At 56.6% G+C, this 19,740-nt stretch overlaps 2 protein-coding genes across 2 annotated transcripts in view; one reads left to right on the top strand and one right to left on the bottom strand.

Moving 5' to 3' along the window:
• The window catches only part of WWP2 (WW domain containing E3 ubiquitin protein ligase 2), a 42,901-nt gene extending 27,344 nt beyond the window's left edge, over positions 1-15,557 (bottom strand). Inside the window, exons 1-6 of the mRNA XM_054169935.1 lie at positions 15,509-15,557; positions 12,310-12,393; positions 11,478-11,625; positions 11,115-11,233; positions 2,746-2,883; positions 1,819-1,915 (exon numbers count right to left, since the gene is read on the bottom strand). Coding sequence (XP_054025910.1) covers positions 1,819-1,915; positions 2,746-2,883; positions 11,115-11,233; positions 11,478-11,625; positions 12,310-12,379 — 572 coding nt within the window. The 5' untranslated portion in view covers positions 12,380-12,393; positions 15,509-15,557. The remainder of the gene's footprint in view (positions 1-1,818; positions 1,916-2,745; positions 2,884-11,114; positions 11,234-11,477; positions 11,626-12,309; positions 12,394-15,508) is intronic.
• Positions 15,558-15,645: 88 nt separating this feature from the next.
• Positions 15,646-18,922, top strand: NOB1 (NIN1 (RPN12) binding protein 1 homolog). The gene is made up of 9 exons (XM_054169993.1): positions 15,646-15,806; positions 15,904-16,036; positions 16,625-16,758; positions 16,830-16,901; positions 17,015-17,152; positions 17,245-17,463; positions 17,781-17,878; positions 17,990-18,134; positions 18,384-18,922. Exons 1-9 carry the CDS (start codon positions 15,729-15,731, stop codon positions 18,651-18,653), a joined length of 1,287 nt encoding a protein of 428 aa, XP_054025968.1. The 5' UTR covers positions 15,646-15,728; the 3' UTR covers positions 18,654-18,922.
• Positions 18,923-19,740: the final 818 nt, after the last annotated feature.

Here is a 19,740-nt window from a genome sequence, read left to right as displayed (position 1 = left end):
GTCAGAGAGGCCCTTTTGGCCACCACAGGACAAATGGGGATTGTGGAAACTCTCTCAGCACCCAGGGCACCAGCTCCCAGCCAGGACCCCTGGGCTCTGTTTTCTCTCAGCACAGAGGGCTGTGGAATTTCACACTCCATCGCCAAGGTTAGCAGCAAATCCCAAGATGAGATTTCTGCAGGAGAAGAAAGAGAAGCCCTGAGCAAGCAGCTTCCCTTGAGGGGACAGTGCAGAAACAGCTGAGAAGCAAAGAATGACTCTTTTATTTCTGCAAGAGAGTTTGCCAGCATCCATCACCAAGCCCAAGAAAACAAACACAGCTCTGCCTATAAACAGAGGAGACATCAAACAGCATTCCCAAGGACCTGCACTCCACTTTGGAGAAGGCAGCAGCCTCCATGGTGGATATGTTCAGCAACATTCTGCCGCATGCAGCACTCCTACCTCAAACTGTGGTGGTATGTCTGGAAGAACCCTAAACTCAGGTGAGTGTGGGATGAATTGAAAACTAGCCAGATTTCCCACACCAGAGCAGTCATGGGATGTTTAATGGTTGCAAGCACACCAGGAAGGGCTCAAAAGGTCTGCTGGAGAAGTACTTGGCCAGACCTCGCCACACTCTCTCACACACTTGCAGGTTGAGATGACATCAAAAGCAGAAACTACTTTCAGGAGATGGGAAAGCAGTCAGGGATGAGAAATGAGCAGCCACCAGGCTGACTCCCCCCAGACTAGAACTTTCTTTGCAGGCTTTCTAGTACCTACTGATAGCTGCTAAGAGGCTGCAAAGCTCAGCTCTGATCAGAACACTGAGCAATCCCTCACCCCTTAGAAGGCTTTAACACCTGGACAGCAGGAATCAAGAGGAGCAGCTACAACAAAGATGCACAAACTGTGTTCAGTGACCTGCTCCCAACTTCCCATCCTACTGTCCCCTCAGGTGGAAGACGAACACAGGGTATGGAAGGACAGGGTCACTTTCTAGTGCCAAAACCTTTTCTCCCCTTTGTATGTGACCAGCAGATGAAGAAGGAGAAGAACAGTTTGAGGCATGGGGCTTTTTGCTTAGAGCACTCCTACACCTGCAAGACGCAGAACCTCTCACGGGGCAGGCTGCAGGCCCCCTCCCTATGGGCACACTTCTAACCAGAGCAGCTGTCCAGGCTGCTGGGCCACTGCCACACTTTGGAAACATAAATAGGTGTTAAATTCAGCTCCATGTTGACAGTGTGACACGTCTCTCAATAACCACAGCTCCAAAAGGAGCAGCGCTCAGCCACGCCAGCCCAGAGTGGGCAGCATGCCAGGAGCAGGATGGGCTGCTGCCCAAGCAGCTCATTTCCTTTGGAAGCAGCTGTTACTTCCCCACAGCTCTGCTTCTCCTACTCTCCCTGGGCCTTCAGAAGGTCCCCTGTGACCGTCACCTAGAGGGACATTATGCTTCCCCGCTTGCCAGGGCTGTGCTCAAGGCAAGAGCTGGGGTCCCCATATTCCCCATTTGCAAGGACCCCTGCAGCCTTGGTCACAGCCTACCCCACATCTCCCAGAAGGACCATTCCTTCAGCTGCCAGTAGGGAAACTGGTAGAAACTCTCTCAGCCATCGCAGGCCTGATATTTCCTTGAGAAACAATAATCTAAGAAAGGAGTGTGGCCACCTTCCAATTCTGCTGTCCTTCAGGAGGTTGGCCACCCCTGCTCCTGGAAGATCTGGAGTGAGGTCCACTCACAAGGATAATCCAGACACTTTACATCTGCCCCACAGCTACAGTAACCACTCAGTAACAGACTGACAGGTGATGCCAGCATGGGACCCTTACCTTGCTCTGCTTCCAAAGCAGTTTGTAGTGGGAGGCTGGTGTCTGCCCTCCATAGCTGCAACCACACTGCTGGGCTCTCGTCCAGGCAGCTGGGACCCTGAAGGGGTGAAGAGAATGCAAAGAAAAAATCTGTTCCTTATATATTCTCCCAACACACCAGTCCTCATCTTCACAAGCTCTGCTTGCTTCCCTGGAAGCCCTGATGGGTCAGACTTTTTCTGAGTGGTTCATCTCTGACAGGCTGAGACAGTTAGGATTGTTCAGCCTGAAGAAGAGAAGAATCCAGGAAGACCTTCTTGTATCCTTTTGGTACTCAGAGGGGCTGATCAGAAAGTTTGGTACAGACCTTTTATAGCAGAGCCTCTTGTGACAGGACAAGGGGTGGTGGGCTGGAGCTAAAAAAGGGAGATTCTGACTCGATAGATGGGAGAAATTTTTATGCTGAGAGTGGTGAGACCCTGGCCCAGACTGTCCAGGGAGATGCCCCATCCCCAGAACCACTGCAGGTCAGGGTCTCTGGGGGTCTGAGCAGCCTGCTCTAGTTAAAATGTCCCTGCTGACTGCAGGGGGATTGGACTAGATGTCCATGAAATGTCCCTTTCCACCCAGACCAGTCTGATTCTAAGATTAAATACAAAAGCTGTTTCTCAGCCCATGCAGGACAGTGAAGGAAGAGGCTGAGCCGGACAGGAAGCTGGAGAAGAACCTAGAGCAGGTCCACTCCTCTCACATCAGCAGGAAGCAAGGCATGAGCTTGTCGACACTCACTCCCACAGAAGCCTGTGCACAGTCCTGGGATCAGGACAGACAGGGGCTGGAGCTTTACCTGGGAGAGGAGGTGGCCACCAACAGTGGCTCAGAGGCTTTGGGGCAGTGCTCCCAGCCCCGCCGCTCTCCCTGCCACGCGCGGAGCCGGGCGGCACTCACCCTCCGTGGCGGCGCTGCCATTGGGCAGGCTTCCCAGATCAACAGCAGGGCCGTCCAGGAAAATCGTCAGCTCGCCGCCAGAGACAACGCTGCCTTTGTTCTCCGTCTGCAGGTCCAGGGTCAGCTGCCTGTTCTCCACTGTGGGAGATGAGGGGACATCGAGAAAGAGACCAAGCAGTCATCACCTGGGATGCCAGCCGTGACGGAGGATGGATCCGCCATCAGCTCTCCCATGGGACAGAACATCAGCCCCCTGGTCGCCCCCGGGCCTCCTTGCAGCCCCGAAGGACAAGGTGCCCTCTCCCTCAGGGCCAGTTGTCCCAGCAAGCACCACCGGCATTGGCCTCACACATACATGTACCCACCAGCATCACCAGAGGACAGCTGGCCAGCCCCACCACCAGCTGCCGACAAAGACCCTCCTTCACCAGCCACTGCTTGCAAAGAGAGCTCCCTCCGCAGGGGTGGAGCTGCCTCAGGACCCCTGTTTGCCACACAGCTGAGAGCAACATCAGTCACAGATCCAGGAGCTAGATTTGTAGGGGAGATGGTGGCAGCAAAGCTGAAGGACTCGGCTGGTAGGACACAACACACCTGGTGGCCACTGCCAGGTGCTTGGGACACAGAGCAGGCTGAAAGCTACAAGTCCGTCAATGCCTGAAGCCCTGGCCTGCTGCAGAGGAGCAAGCAGCACTTTTCAGAGTTGGCGGCATCCCCAAGCCACCTAGGAAAGCCCCGAGAGCAGCAGACTCCAGGCACATCCCTCCCTCCTCATTCCCATGCATCGGTTTGTTACAGGGTGCTCCAAGCCCCCCTTCCCCCATCTCCACTAGCGGAGGTTTGATGGGGGAAGACAAAGGCCCGCAGTTGCCTCCCCCTCCCGCTGAGGGACAGGTAGGGAGGCTCCACTCTTCCCGCCGGGAGCTGGAGCCCCTCACAGGCATCCACCCGTGGGGGAAGCCCGCGCTGGGATTCGGAGCTCTGATTGGCTGGGCTCCTCGCGCCCAGGAGACATTGGCACTGGAGACACTGTCCGGGGAGCTCTTAAAGGGAGTGACCAGAAAGCGCTTTGGCTCTCATGTTTGGCGCTCATTTTCAACTCGCTCTGTATTCGCGGCGAAGCTGGAGCTCAGCACTGGCACCTGGCTTCTCCCCGGACCTGCCTACCGTGTGGTCCTGCTCCCTACCCGCCGCGGAGTGACCCTGCCTGCCGTAAAGCTGCGGCTGTTGGCTGGAGCACGCCGGCAGTGTGGCTCCTCTTGCACTGCTCAGCCAGTGCTGCTGCAGGAGTTTTGCCTCGTGGCAGCTGTGTCTAAGGAGACTTTGATTTTGGCGGGTCCCTTTCCCTTTGGAGTTGTGCCGCGTTACCCACCAACGGGACTATAAACTTGGCAGTTCTGGAGCCTGCCACCGAAGAGAGACCTAGGGACTATCTCCAAATTCCTGCTCCGTCCTCATGAGCAAAACCCGACTCACTGGCTTTCCCTAAGGCCCTGGCTTGCCTCCGATTTTATAGGTGGGGTAAAGCTATTTTGTGGCTTAGCCGTTTCCATTTTCTGAATGCTCTAAATTGTACTAAAGTTGCCCATAAGCATCCTGGTAGAATTCGCAACCAAATAGAACCTGCAAATAAATTCAATCAGTTCTGTACATAATTTTGGGATGGGGTTTTCAGGAAAATAAAGATAACTGCACTTTTAGAATTCCTGCCTTGTTAATTTAATCCCAGTCAAAACACAGTTCCAGTGAACACAACCAGAACCAAGTGCTGGCCCCAACCACACAGAAATGCTCTCCTGTAGCATCAGACTGCCTTCACAGAAGCTTCTGGAGTGGGTGGCATGGGCAGGGAGACTTCTGGACAGCAACCAGCTCCACTCCCCTCTTAAGTGAGCCAGTTTGGCTCCAGCAGCTCAGCAGAGCTGGACATTGTGGCTTTGCTCAGAGGTGACAGCTCCAGGAACATCGCTCGCTGCTCTCCCATTGGGCATGGAGCAAAGGGCTGCAGCAGTGGGGATAGAAGCCAACGAGGTATATGGTGCCACGTGCCAGGGCACCCAGCAGCTGCTTCAGGAACCAGCATCTGCCCCTTTTCACCAACACATGTTGACAGCTGTGGCTTTCTGTCTCTTTGCACCCCAGGACAGACACCCCCCACTCTCCCACTTCCTCCTGACAGCTCCTGCTGGTGTCACATCTCAAATGCAGCTTTCAGTTTTGGGAGCCAGACTCCAAGAAGAACATTGGGGTACTGCAGCATGTCCAGAGAAGGCAGACTGGTGAAGGGTCTAGAGCACAGGTCCTGTGAGGAGCAGTTGAGGGAACTGGGGTTGCTTAGCCCAGAGAAAAGGAGGTGGAGGGGAGACCTTCTGGCTATCAATAACTGAAAGGAGGTTGGAACCAGGTGGGGGTCAGTCTTCTCACAAGGAACAAGCAACAGGGCAAAAGGAAATGGCCTCAGGTTGCACCATGGGAGGTTTAGGTTGGACATTTCTTCCCCTTGAGCATTGTCAAGGCCTGGACCAGGCTGCCAGAACAGTGGTGGAATCCCCATGCCTGGAGGCATTTCAAAGCTATGGAGATGTGGTGCTAAGGGGCATGGTTTAGTGCTGACCTGGCAGTGCTGGACTAATGACTGGACTTGATGATCTCAGAGGTCTTTTTCAACCTAAAAGATTTTGTGATTCTACTGCAGAGACACAGCAGCAAGGAGTGTCTCCAGTGCCACTGGGAAGCCACCAGCACAACTAGAACAAGACACAGGTTGAAGAGGCTGCCATCATGCCTGTCCACAACCCTCTCCAGCCATGCTGAAACCTCCTACATCCAAGGCTGCATTCCCATGGGCACTGGAGACCCTTCATTGCCCAGGGGCAGACAGAGCCCTCCCTCCATTGTGACAATGCCTGCTGAGCCAGCAGGACTGAAACACCCAGCTCCACCACAGCAGGCCAGAAACCCTTGTCTGCACCAGCCTGGGACAGCAGCCCAGACACTTCCTGACTCATTTGCTCAAACAATATTTTTATTATGCAGAGATTGCTCATGACACAATGACACCATTCTCAGAGACATGCTTTGTCCTGGTCCACCTCAGGGATGGGCTGTGGTACCTGCCAGCAGGAGGAGCATAGGAACAGGCTCCCTCTGGACCCTCATCCCACCTCTAGATCCAGGGTGAGACACATCAGGATCCCAGCATGTGCAACCATCACCCAAACAGCACCTATGGCTCCTGGCTGCCAGCCCAGCCCTTAAAGAGTACCAGGGCTGAAGGGCAGGGACATGGTGCTGCTGAGCACTGGTCTGGCCATTGACAGGACCAGAAATAGCCATGCACATCTAGTGCCAGCCTGGGGAGCAGCTCCTGCCCTCCTTTCCTGGCCTGAGCTGTTCCTCCTCACTGGAAGCCTGCTGGCCTCACACAACTTCAAAGGGGGATAAAGAAGGGGTTCAGCACAAGGCTGGTCTGGTCACAGCACTCGCACCATGTGCACTGGCTCATGGCTGTCAGCCATTCATCTTCTTAGCCAACCAGCACTGTGGGGGGGAATTTCCTGCACTGGAATTTTCCACCCCTTCCTCCAAGCAGCCTCTGCCCACAGGACATTCAACAGACAAGCCAAATCCCAGTGCCACAGGGTCTGCAATGACCACAGGGCTGTAGAATAGGCTGTGCTTGTGGATCTTGTGAGAGAGTCTCATGTTTTTAGTGCCAGCACAGCAGGTGACCCCTCAGTGTCCCAGTTCTGGGCACAGTAGGAGCACATGCTCACAGGGGCATAACACAGAGGTTGAAGCCCCAGCCTGTCACTCATTACCCATCAGAGAAAGGATTCTGCTAAGCCTGGTCTTACCCATCTGTCTAAAGGAGTTGCTCTCAGTTTGCTTCCAAAGGTAACTGATCTCACAGACCATTTGAAGAGCCTGAGAGAGAAGATGCTACTGAGCACGGCCAAAACCCAGGACACATCCAGGCTCTGTTTCTCCAAGCCATAGGAATGTGCACGGTCTCCAAGCTGTGTGGAAGCCCTGCCCGCACGCTTTGGGGGTCCCTTCATCCCCCTCTGCGAGCGCCCGTTCTCCCCGCCGGAGCCACACAAGCCCTCATTGTGCAGGCTCCCAGCTGAGGGGGTGGCAGCGCCGGAGCAAAGACAAGGTGTCTCCAAGCGGAGGATGTGAACATGAACCTCCCAGCCGGCTTCCTTCTCCCCCTCTCCACCCCCTTCAGCTTTTTTAAAGAAAATAAACACGAGCAGAACCTTCCACTCACTGTCCCCGTCCAGCACACGGGACGCACAAAGGGACATTGCTGTTGCACCAACAGAGGGTCCCCTGAAGGGCCGAGCACAAAGGCTGCCTGTGTCCCGCCGGCAGCCAGAATGGCAGAGGGATTATTATTATTTTGGGAGGGGGTCGGGGAGTGATTTGGTCCTGAATAAGGTCTCAGTTCAGCTACTTCCAGCGCCCCGCACACAGCATCAGAGCTCCCATTTAGCAGAGGTGAGCTGGAATTCCCACCCAGCCCATTAAGCGGATTTACGGTTCCACGAAAGGAGGCTGGTAGCAGCCAGGGCGATAACGGCCCCGGGCTGAGCCCGGGCGCCCCGGGACCTCCAGGAACCACGCATCTGACACCCACAGGCACAAGCACCAGAGAGGTGCCACGTGGGAGGGGAAGACCCGCTCTGCCTCTTCCCTGGGGGTTGGCTCCATCTTCACGCAGGCAAGCAGGAAGATTTCCATAGAGACAGCTGGATGCCGCTCCCCACCCGCTCAGCTCCCCAGGCCACAGTTGCGCTGGATGCAAAGGCCACTTTCCACTCTAACAGCTTCATGTGATCAAAGCTCTGCCCGCTGTCACCCCATGGAGCAGCTGGGACTGCTGCTTATGCAGTGAGAAGAGCAGCAGATCCTTCAGGCTACCCACCAGCAACCTTCTTGCCCTCCAATCCACAGAAGAATCAAATCCCAGAGCCAGAACCCTGCTTGAAAGCACCCTGGCACTGGGAAAAGGCAAGGCAGAAAAAGCCAGCAGGGTCACTCTCATCCCAGTGGGAGCTCTGAGCTGTGCCAGTTCTTTGGGGCTCCTAAGTTACCACCAGTGGCACCCACCTCCCTGCTGCTCAGCAATTTAAGATGAGCAAGGCTGCAGCTCAGGTAACGACTCCATGATGTGGCTACAGTCCCTCTGGGAAGAAGAAGGGGGAAAGTTAGACCCTGCCACAGCTATCCCTAAACCAAGATGGAACCCAGAGTTTAGGGGAAGGGATAGTCTCCTCAGTCTCTCCAGGCAGTGAGAAGCTTTGCCCGTGATACTAACCCAATTTCAGCCACCAGCGGCTCAGAGACAACTGTGTCCTACTCCATTTATCTGCAAGGAGGACCTCAGACTTCTGCTACTTTCTTTTGAACCATCACAGCCCTGGGAGGGAAGACAAGACAGGACACAAAGCCAAAAGGCCACTATCTCTGACCAGTGCTGCTGGCCAGCTGCAAAACAGCCTGGCCCAGGGCACAGCAGGACTGGAACCAGTGGACCCTGGCTGCCTGATGGCTTGGGCACAAAGAGTGACCTGCCATCCAAAGAAAGCTTGGAGATGGCCAGGGCATGGAGACAGTACTGGTGGTTATAGTCCCATCAGCTCTGTAGGATGCTTGGGACATGACTCCCAAAGGTGACACAGGATAGGCACAGGCTGACCCCTGCTGTGACTTACTAGCTTGGACAACCAGTTTGACAGGGCTGTTGTCCAGCTCACTGAAGAGTCACCTCAGCCAGGCTTGTATCTGCCTTCACAACTCCTCACTGAGAGCTTTTGCAGGGCTCCTTTGACAGCACATCCATGATGGGGCTGCACCTCTGCAGCTTCAAAGTTTTGGGAGGTTTGCTCCTGGCTTCCCAAAGGGTCCAGCAAGGCCACAACTCCAGCAGCTCTGCCTGGAGCAGCAGCAGAGAATGAAAAGGCTCTGCAGGACCTGTGAAACCCTGGCACATGGTGCCACTCCAGAAACAGGAGCCTGTTGATGTAACTGGCAAACGGAGCAGCAAGCAACACAAGCCAAAGCTTTTGTGTGTGAGCTGCAGCCTAGCTCAGACACCCAGCACTCAGCACACAGTGAGACCAGCAGAACCTGCCAAAGCTCAGTATAGGCTTCCACACAGACTGTGGAAGGGACATTCCTTGGGCCTCAGGGGAGGAGCAGGCAAGGAGCTCCTGGAGCCTAGGAACAAAGAGGTGCCTCTGCAGCAGGCAGCAGCTCGGGGGCCAGGGCAGGGGGCTGTGCCATTGCAAATGAGCTGTTTTATGGGAGCCCTGGGAGCAGCTCAGCTCTGTGGAAGGCTCCAGCTCATTTTCTGTGATTGAGCCCATTCTTACCCACCTCTCCTCCTCCCTGGCCAATCCCCTCCAAAAGCGGGAGGGCACTGCCTGCCAAAGGAGAGGCCCCAGAGGCGGCTGCCAAAGTGGTGGGAAGCACTGTGAGCTCAAAGCAAGGCTGGACCTGCCTGGAGCAGGAGCTGCTATCCAACAGCTCGGCTGTCAGCTCCAGCAGGCTCTCCCCACCTCCCTGGGAGCTCAGGCCTGAGCAGGTTTGTCACTGAGCTATTTTTCCAGTCTCCAGGCCTCAGAGCTGAGTCTTCCACCTGAAGAGAGGTGTGCTTGGCAGGAGCATCAACAAAAAGAACGGGGGGAGCTCCAGTGTCTTGCTGGCAGGCAGGAATCCTGAATGGACTGCCATGGACGTCACTGGCAGAGAGAACACCACCCATGCCCAAAAGTAGAGCAACCAGAACAATTCTTCCACAGCAAGCAGAACAGCTACAGGAATATAAACTAAAGGCCACAGCTATACTCAGTTATCAGTAACATACAGAAAACTTCATCAAAGCCATAACACATCCCAGTAAGGTACAAAGTAGGTCTGCTGCCAGGCAGGAGCAGCCCCAGGGAAGGCACACGCCTGCTGACAGATTCCCAGGATGGGAAGAGGATGGCCAGGAACCTGCCAGCAGCTCCAGGCACAAGCATTTTGTTTCCTTCCCCAGGCAGAGCATCACAGGCTGCATTAAGGCATGAAGTGTCCCAGTGGGGATGGCATGAAATGCCCCCTCCACGCCGATGCATGACCTGGTCCCTTCCCCAGCTTGGCAGAGGGAATGGGCACCCCTTCCCTTAAGGAAGAGGTCTCCCAGCGGTGCAGACTCCCATGGGACTGGCAGCAGCCTCAGCTGCAGCCAATCCCAAAGGCCAAGCAACGAGCCTGTTGAGGAGGGAGGAGATGCCAGGCTAGACAAGATGGACAGACAGAAGGACATGGCTTGGGCAGTACCTTTCTGGCAGGGCAGGGAAGGCTCTGCAGCTTTAAGAATCCTCCCTCCCAGCCCACGGTGTCAAGGAAAAATCTGACACGTTTTTTCTGCTGGATGTAAACGGAGGAGCTAGAACAGCCAGTTGCCTTTTCCATTCATTTTCCACACAGCCCTCTGGGACAGCTGCTAATGAAAGAGCCGATTGTGCCCCTGCCCAGGAGCAGGCAGGTAGGGCGGGAGCAGCAGTGGCTCCGGCACAGCACACAGCAGGGTGTTCACAGTGCTTGTGAAGAAAGAGCTGCGAGGGAGGATGCCCTGGGGCAGAGACCCTCACTGTAGGCTGCCGTACAACAGCAGCCCAAGCAACTGGCAGTGCCACCCTGCAGCTACCTGGGGTGGAGGTTCAAGTCTACACGGGCTTTGCAAGATGATGATGGCAGCAGCAGAGCCCCCTGCATGGCCCTCACTGTCCCAGCAAGACAAGGTGCCACCCACAGGTATGACAGTGGCCCCATCATGGTGACCACAGTAGGGACACTGCTATGGTTTTGTAGCCTGCAGCTGGCGGTGCTGGGGAAGGAGCTCACCTCAGTCCCTGGCACAGGGGAGAGTCTAAACCAGCCCCATATCCGCCTGGGGCACGGGAGGCCCCTCTGCCCGCTCAATACCAGCTTAGCACCAGTTCTGTCTCTTCCAAGTGGTGGAGCTTTGCGTGGAAAAGACAGAGCAAGTCTTTTCCAGCCCAAGCCCTGAATGGCCACCTTTATGCAGTAGCTGCTGTCACGAGCCACACTCTGGTGACCACAAATAGCTGAAGGGTTTGTGTTTCCATGGGGGCTGCAGCACCCTGGCTAACAGAGGTATGGCTTCTGTCACACCCCAGGCGGCCCACAATGGCATCTTGTTCCCTTCTGGGGCAGAGGACAGCGCAGGAGCTGCTATGGTCACCACCTCTCCTCCCGCCACAAGCCCAAGGGCAGGGGAGTTGGCAGGACCCACAGGGACCTCAGCCAGGATGAGGGTTGAGGGGTCCCAGCGGGGTCCAGCTCGTACGTACATTTCCCGCCGCTCTTCAGGAGGCTGCCAAGGCTGACAGAGGCGGTGCCCAGCAGCTCATTCCACAGGGTATGGCAGCTCCACACCTTCAGGTCCAAGTGGCTCTGAGCTGTGACATTCCTGCAGAGACCAGAAAAAAGGGACATCAACGTGGCCTTATCCCTGCTCCATATTTGGGGGAGAGGGCAGTGCGCAGCCTACCAAAGCCAGGGAGCAAAGGAAGGTAGGCAAGGCCATGGGCCTACCCCTGGCAGCATCCTCATCTGGGGGACAAAGATGTCTGACATGTGAGCAGGGGACACTGGGGTACAGTGGAGAGCACAGGTTCAGCACCAGCCCCACACCATGGGGGTCACAGACTTACAGGATGAGTATCTCGTTCCACAGCAGCTCAGAGCTCCCCATCTGCTTCCCAGTCTTCTTGGTCTCGCTGGGCAGCCCGTCGCCTGCCACCTCCACGTAGCAGTTCATCCGCGACGGGCGGCTCTGCACCTTGGGCTTCACAGACACGACTGGGCAAGGGGGACAGGTGGGGGGTCAGGCAGGTGCAGGGGAGACCCTGGCCCCTGCCCCACACATGCCCACTCCCCATCCCTGTCAGCTCGGGGAGGGGCACAACTCACTGCAGAGTCAAACTGCTCTGGGGAGAGAGGTAGCAGGGACAGATTCTCCTGACAGCAGCAATGGCTAGATCCAAGTACTCCATCACCAGCCCCTTGAGCGCCGCCCATCCCATTTCACCCACACTTTAGCTCCACACCTGAGGGCTGTAGGAGAGTCATGGTCCCCACAAACACTGCCTAGGCTTGTAGGTAAAATGGAGCAAGTGGACTCTGTGGTTGCTGCTGGGATGAGGCACCCACCAAAGGAGGCAAGGCCACCTCCCAGGTCAGGTCCAGGGACAGAGCTCCAGCGGATGGAGCTCCAGGGAATGGAGCTCATGGGGACGAGAGCCATCTCGTGGCCATCTCCATGGCAGGGCCACAGAGCCACGTCCTGATGGCTGCAGACCCCAGCTGATGGCAACTCTGCTTCCATGGGTGCCCAGAGGATACACGGCAGCACCGGTCATCCCCAACCCCTTCTCCCCACTAGAAGGCATCCAAGCCCAGAGCGCAGGCAGAGCACATGCCTGAGCCAGAGACACCCAAAATGCCCATTCTCCATTCCACCTCCAGTGAGGCAGCAGGACCCACCTTTCACGGAGAGCTGGGACTTCTCGCTGGGCGGCCCAGCCCTGGCCCTGCTGGAACTGGCAGCAGCCATGGCATCACCCCCAGCTGGAAGCAGAAAGAGGAGACAGCTCAGCACCACTCCCACCATACAGGGGAAGCCAGGGTGGCACTGGCGTCTGAGGTCAGTCCCCCTGGACCCAAAACCAGCCTGGCCATACAGCAGGGAGACTTAGCAATGGACAGGCACACACCAGGCTCCCTCTCCTGATAAACCAGCCCTGCACTGCAGGCAATAGCAACATTGCACCCCAGGCAGAGAAATCCCCGTTCAACAGCACCATCATGTCCTGAAGAGAGTAGCTGAGCAGTGCTCAGCCCTCTGGACACTATTTGTGTGCCTGCAGCTCACCTTGATCCAAAGGTCACTGCTAGCATAGCCAGCACAAGGACAGAGCCTTCTCCAAAGTTTTCAGCTACCTCATGCTCTGCTCTGTGCTGCTGAGCAACAACAGCACCTCACAAGCAGCCTGCATAGGCACCAAGTAAGGGACCTCTTGGAAAGGATAAGGCAGAAGAGAGGAAGGTCCAGACACAGTATGGGGAACCAGCCATATCCCTCACCAACAGCCTAGGCCTCTTCCTGGCACCAAAATCCCACAGAAGGTCACTCCCAGCTACTCTAATGCACTGTGGAGAGGATGGGGACTGTAGAGAAGGATCACACCGCAGAGCAGGCTACAAGCCCAGGCCTCCACTTTCCAGGTGTTGACCATTCTCTCACACCGCATCACTGCCACCACAGGCACAGAGCTTCCCCCTGCCCCTTCTGCTGCATTTCTCCCTTGGAGTCACCCACCAGGGTAGGAAGGATGCAAGCTGTAATACCCTGGAACGCTGGTGGAACACGTGGCTGGGTGCCTCTGCTGAAACCACTGACCACAAAGTAGAAGGATGAGGTCACAAATCATGCAGGAGCACGAGGTGCTCCATCTGGGACCGCAGAGACAGCTATCAACTGGCACCATCCTCCCAAGCCTGCAGGCAGCAGCCATCCTCTCTGCAATTCCCAAGCAAAAGAGCTGAAGAGGACATGCCAAGCACGGGCAACTGCAGGGGGTGTCATGGTCACAGACTGGAGGATCCCTGCCTGTGCAAACCCCAGACACAGATGCAGGGGCATCTGCTGCCCACCCCTAAGCAGGAGCAAAGAGAAGCCCAAATCCTGCCTGGGACATCAGTGAGAGCTCAGACAGAGTCAAACCTGATCCTGATCCCTCTCCCAGGCCATCAAAGACAAGGGCACCCCTGCTGCCCAGTCCTAGTCTGGAGTGCCTGCTGATGTCTTCCTCTCCAGTCTGGGGGAGGGAAGCGTGAAGAGGGGAGAAGAGCGTGTCCAGCAGCCCCAGCCCCTGCTCCATCCATACTCATGCAGATGTCTCTCTCTTTTCCCTGCCCTCTCCCCACACTCTCATTAGACCAGCCCAAGCTCCAGCCCAAAGCCACATTACTTTTAAAAACCCCTTATGTGAGCCAGGCTCTCCACTCTCCGTGCCAGTCCTGTGTGACACCCACGCACCCCTAGGATGGTAAATCCCTCACAGCATTCCAGGAGCAGCCAAGCCCCAGCCAGTACCCAGCACAATCCCCACCTCTGCCCAGAAAACCTCACTTGGTACCAGACCTGCTGCTGTCAGCTCTATGGGATGGTGACCAGAGGCTCACTGACACACACCCGTCTGCTCCCGTCACGAGTGTGGCAGAGCTGACTTCACAGGGAGGGCTTCCACCAGGCTAATCGCACTTCCTGTTACGACAGTTACTCCTATCCCAATTATCCTGTCCCACAGTTCACCCTGGCCTTCCCTTAGGATATTATTCCTCCTTGTGTTTGTTATGACTCCCCAGCTCCACATCACCACTTGTTTCATTAACACCATTAAGCAGGCCCACAGAAAATGGCCAGGCAGTGTCCCTTAGGCAGCACCTCCTGCACCAGCCCCTGGGCTAGACTGACCAGTGAACTTGTCCTTCAGAACCTCCTACACCAATACCAGTGACCTGCTCCTCAGAGACACACAGCAGTAGGATTCTGGATCCTTGCTTCTCCCTCAATCACTGGTGCTGCTCTTGCTCTTCTCCAGGTGCCATCATGGGGACATGCTCCTCACCATCCTGGCTGGTCTCTGACAGCTCCACCAGAGGTGGGGTTCATTAATCACCGAATGTTACCTTTACAAAGTCGTTCCCACCCACTCTTGCTCCCTTGCAGCCCTGCCACTCTCCACCGTAATGCAGCACCCAGTCACAGACCAGAGCCCCCCCACCAGGCCTGCTCCGTGCTCACAGACCCACCTGAGCATCCCATGACAGGAAAGGGCTCCAGGCCAGACCAATCACGGGTGTCCTCAATGGACCCCTGCACCCAAGGTGACAGCACAGACCCATCCCACTTAAGCTGTATGCATCCTTTTTAATCTTGACTCCTTTCCCCAGATTCTCTTTTTCTGATCCCACACGACTTAGCTGTCACTTGCTTTAATGTCCCTGGACAGGTTACACACCTCCCCACTACCAGAACCACACTATGTGTTCAGAGCTGTCTCCCAGGCACAGCTTTCCTCTCCCATTGCCACTTTTCACTCCATCCGCTGTTTGGTCGCCCTGTAACTGGTGTGGACCCGGAGCGGCCCCACACCCGCGCAAGTTCTCCACTCTTGAAGGACAAGGCCTCCCCTCCCCAGCTTCCCGGTACCGACGGCCCAGCCTCGCCTCCCGGCGACGCAGACAGCTCCGCTGCCTCCCTGCTAACGCGACGTTTACCCGTGGGACCGCAGCGTCAGGGCAGCAATCCCGACAGCCCGGCACACCCATCCATCACCGTTACCGGGATCGGGCCGGGTCGTCCCCCGTCGCCGGGTGCCGGTTTGCTCCGTGCAGAGCCGGGGGGAACAGCAATAGCTGCGGCCGCCGGGGACAGCGAGAGGGGACGGAGCGCTCCGGGCACAGCCAGGCTCTGTGGGCCGTGACTGCCGCCCTAGAGGCAACGCAAAGGGGAGGTGGTGGTCAAATGAGACCTCCACACGGGCCCCCACCGCCTCGGGGCGGTACCGGCTCGGTGAGGCGAGGTCCGGCCCGGTACGAGCAGAACCCGCGGCCAAATAGCTCCCGACACCCAGGGCACCCAGCCAGGTCCTAGGCAGCCGGAGCGCGTAGGCCGTACCGGAAATCCCCGTTCCGTCCCGCCGCCCGAGTTACCGGCAACAACTCCGCTCCCGCTTCCGGCTCCAGCCCGCGCGGTCATGTGACACCAGCCGGTCACCTGACGCGCCGCCCGGAAACCGTCGCGCGGGTGGCGGAACTGCCGCTCCAGCGTGCCCCGCGCGGAGCGGCCACAGTTCCCGGCGAGCCTCGCGTGGGAGCTACGGGGACCGGCGCGGGCCATGGGGCATGCGGACATGGCGCGCGTGCCGCACGTCGTGGCCGACACCGGCGCCTTTCTCAGCGCCGCCCCACTGCAGGTATCGGGGGGGGGGGGGGGGGGGGGGGGAACTGGGAGGGACCGAGAGGGGCTGGGGGAGGGGGGACACCGGACTCGTCTGACGGCGCTGCCCACAGGACATCGCGGAGAACCTGTACACCGTGCCCGAGGTCCTGGCCGAGATCCGCGACAGGCCGACGCGCCGTCGCCTGGCCGCGCTACCCTGTGAGCTGCGCCTCCGCCGCCCGCGCCCCGACCTGCTGCGTCTCGGTGAGTACCGCACTGGCACATGGGGACCCTGCGCCTCGAGGAGACCCGAGTCCCGCTGGCCTGTCCCGGCCTGACGGCTCCCTCCCTTTCCCTTCTCTTCTGCGCCCCTCACTCCGAGAAGTACATTGAGGTCCTGGAGTGAGTCTAGAGAAGGTGAAGGGTCTAGAGCAGAAATCTTGAGGAGTGTCTGAAGGAATTGGAGTTGTTTAGCTTGAAGAAAAAGAGGCCGAGGGAAGACTTTCTGGCTCTCTACAACTTCTTGAAAGGAAGTTGGAGCCAGGTGAGGGCTGGTCTCCTCTCCTAAAGAATATAAGCAATAGGAGAAGAAGAAATGGCTTCAAGTTGCACTAGAGCTGGCTTAGGTTGGACATGAAGAACAATTTATTTTTCTTGGGGGCTGCCAAGGCCTGGACCAGGGTAGCCAGAACAGTGGTGGAATACCTGTTCTTGGGTTTCAAAGCCATGGAGATGTTGTGCTGAGGGATGTGGTTTAGTGGTGACCTGGCAATATTGGGTTAATGATTGGACTTGATGTTAATCGACTCTTCCAATCAAAACCATTCTGATTCACTTCCTTTCTCCTGGCAGTGACTGAGTTTTCCAAGAAGACTGGGGACTACCCCAGCCTCTCAGCTGCAGACCTGCAGGTTCTTGCCCTCACCTGCCAGCTGCAGGCTGAGACTGATGGCCTTGGCTGCCTCCGCTGGGAGCCCCAGGACAAGGTAGGACCCACTGCCAGGGATGGGGTTCTGTCCCCAAGGTGCATCACTGACCCCCCATGCTGCTTCCCCAGGTGCGGCTCAGCTCCACCCCAAGGCACCCCGAGGCCCCTTTGCACCTAGCTGGCTTTCACCTGCCCACCAAGGTAAGGGACAGTGATGCAGCTCCCCGAGGTATGGCACTGGGGACAGGGCTGCAGCCCTGCTGAGCCCACGGGCAGTAGTAGGTGAGGGACCCCCTCTCCTGTGTATTCCACAGCACAAGCGCCCAGGGAAAGGCCAGTGTCAGCCCAGCCCTGAGAAGAGCACAGTCCCATCTGAGAGTGATGAGTTCAGCTCCTTCCTCTACTGGCGAGCCCCCCTGCCCAGCATCGAGGAGGAGCTGCAAGAGCTGCTGGTGAGACTTGAAGCCTCCTTGCTGTCCTTGGCCATGCTGGTTTCTGACTGGAGCGCTCTGTGTGGTGTAGCTGACTGTCTTCTTCCCACCAGAGAGCTCAAGCCATCTCCATTAGTTCCGAGACCACTGAGGAGCATCAGAGCTCTGAGGATGGGGCCAGTGCTGAGGAAGAGGAAGATGAGGAGGAGAGCGACAACGAGGGCTGGATAACGCCCAGCAACCTCAAGCAGGTCCAGCAGGATACAGGGCACTGCAACACTGCTCCTGTTGATGTGCAGGTCGGCTGCGTCACCACTGACTTCGCCATGCAGGTTGGTGCTGCCCTGCACAGAACAGCTCCACCCTTGAGAGCAGAAAGTGGGGGCTCAGGAGATGTTAATATGAGGGCTGGTTAACCAGTACAGAGGCAGAGAAGCTCACTGCTGAGTCCCCTGGACAGCATGAGATCAGATTTGTGACAGCTCCTTGTATCTAAAAAATCCAGCCAGTTTCCTCTGTTGCTGAGGCCTCTGCAGAGCCTGCTGGTGTCACATCCATTGGCCTCTTGCTGCCTGGGCTGGCAAACCCCAGGTAAAGCTCCTGCCTGGTCCCAGCTCAGGGTATCCTGGTTTCTCCCTCCTCCTTGCAGAATGTGCTGCTGCAGATGGGCCTCCACGTGCTGGCGGTGAACGGCATGTTGATCCGGCAGGCCAGGAGCTACATCCTCCGCTGCCACGGCTGCTTCAAGTGAGTGTGTGCACAGCGTGCGCTGCCTGCCAGGGCTGTGTCCTGCTAGGGAACCAAGTTTGGATTCTGCAGCCCAGGAAGCAGTAAACCCCCCCTGTCCCCATCTTGCAGGACCACTTCAGACATGACCAAGGTTTTCTGTCCCAACTGTGGTAACAAGACACTGAAGAAGGTGGCTGTGAGCGTCAGTGAGGATGGGAGCCTGCACATGCATTTCTCCCGCAACCCCAAGGTGCTGAACCCCCGAGGGCTCAGGGTGAGTAACTGTAGGTGCTGTGCTGGATGGCAGCAGCTGGGACAGGAGCCTGACCTGTGGCTAGTGGGTTGGAGGGAGCCTTTGGCAGGTGGGGCTGAAGCAAAGCTGATTATCCCCTAGATGTTCCACCTGACCATGGTGCTTTCAGGCATCATTTGATCAGTTCTTTCAAGACCTGCAGGCATCTTCAAGGGCCTTTGAGCAAGTCACCCCTGAAACAAGTTTAACAACCTCTTGTCTTCTGGCTAGTACCCACTGCCAGCCCCAAAAGGGGGGAAGCATGCCAACAACCCTCACCTGGTGGAAGACCAGCCCTTCCCACAGCAGCGGCTGTCCCGCAAGGCCAGGCAGAAGACCAATGTCTTCGACCCAGACTACATCGCCGGGCTCTCGCCCTTTGTGGAGAACGACATCTACAGCCGCGCCGCCAACCTGCAGATCCGCGACGCGGCACTGGGCGCTGGCAGGAGACGCCTCAACCCCAATGCCGTGACAAAGAAGTTTGTGAAGAGGAGGTGAAAGGCAGGATGGGGCTGCAGGACCATCCCCCAGGTGCTGCATGTTGCTGCTTGATGGCTCCAGAAGGTTGAGGCCTCTCCCAGCATCCTTGTCAAAGGTCTTTCCTTTTGTGCTTCTCTGGTGCCTGAAATGCAGCCGTGACTGGAGGTGACAATTGCTGGGTTTGGAAGGGCTCTGCCCCAGGATTCCTGCTGGAAGTGGGGGGAGCCAGGTGAGAGAGCAGCTTCCTTGCTTCGGGCCACAGCTGTGTTGCTAATAAACACCAACCCCCAGAGCACAGTCTGTCTTGTTTCTATGGCTGTCTGTGCCTAGCTTACAGGGTGGGATATGCCTTTCTCTGGGCTTCAAGAGGAAGACGGGGAGGGGAGGGGGTTCTCAGGGTGTTTTATTTTGTGCCATGGCATGAGTGAGGGTGGTGGGTAATCATGGAATCAGACTGATTTGGGTGGGAAGGGACCGTTAACGCTCATCTAGAGCGCCCCCTGAAGTCAGCAGGGACATCTGCAACTAGAGGAGCTTGCTCAGAGCCCCAACCAACCTGACCTGAAATGGTTCCAGGGATGGTGCATCTCCCATGTCTCTGAAACCTGGGCCATGGTCTCACCCTTACCTAATTTCCAGGTTGGAGTTTGGGTAATAACCACAAAGGTTCCTTTGGACTTCACACCACAAAATCAAAGCAACTGCAGTGGTTAAGCGCAGGCAACAATCAGGCAAGCGCAGTGTGGGCTCATGCCATCCCAGCACTTCTCGTGGACCCCAGATGGGTTGATCCTGCATGGAAGAATGGCACTTGTCTCCCCTGAAAGAAACACCACAAGACTTTACACTGCAAAATGAAAACTTTCATTGTTTTATTCTTGACTGCAGCTGTTTACAGAAATATAGTTGCGAGTATACAAATGTCCCAATAGAAGCAAAATATTTTTATTTTTTAATATTCAACAAGTTATCACAGGAGAGCTAAAAACATAGATGCAAATAAAATATCCCCTCAAAGAACAAACTGAAAACACTGGATATCAGTGCTTTGAAGATCCCAACTACGAAAGCCATATACACAGAGTGCACAAAGGAGTATCTGGTG

Source organism: Dryobates pubescens, chromosome 19 (genome assembly GCF_014839835.1).
Source record: "Dryobates pubescens isolate bDryPub1 chromosome 19, bDryPub1.pri, whole genome shotgun sequence".
NCBI classification, from domain to species: domain Eukaryota; kingdom Metazoa; phylum Chordata; class Aves; order Piciformes; family Picidae; genus Dryobates; species Dryobates pubescens.
Note: the sequence above shows the minus strand (reverse complement) of the source record. Positions and strands in the feature narration are given on the sequence as shown.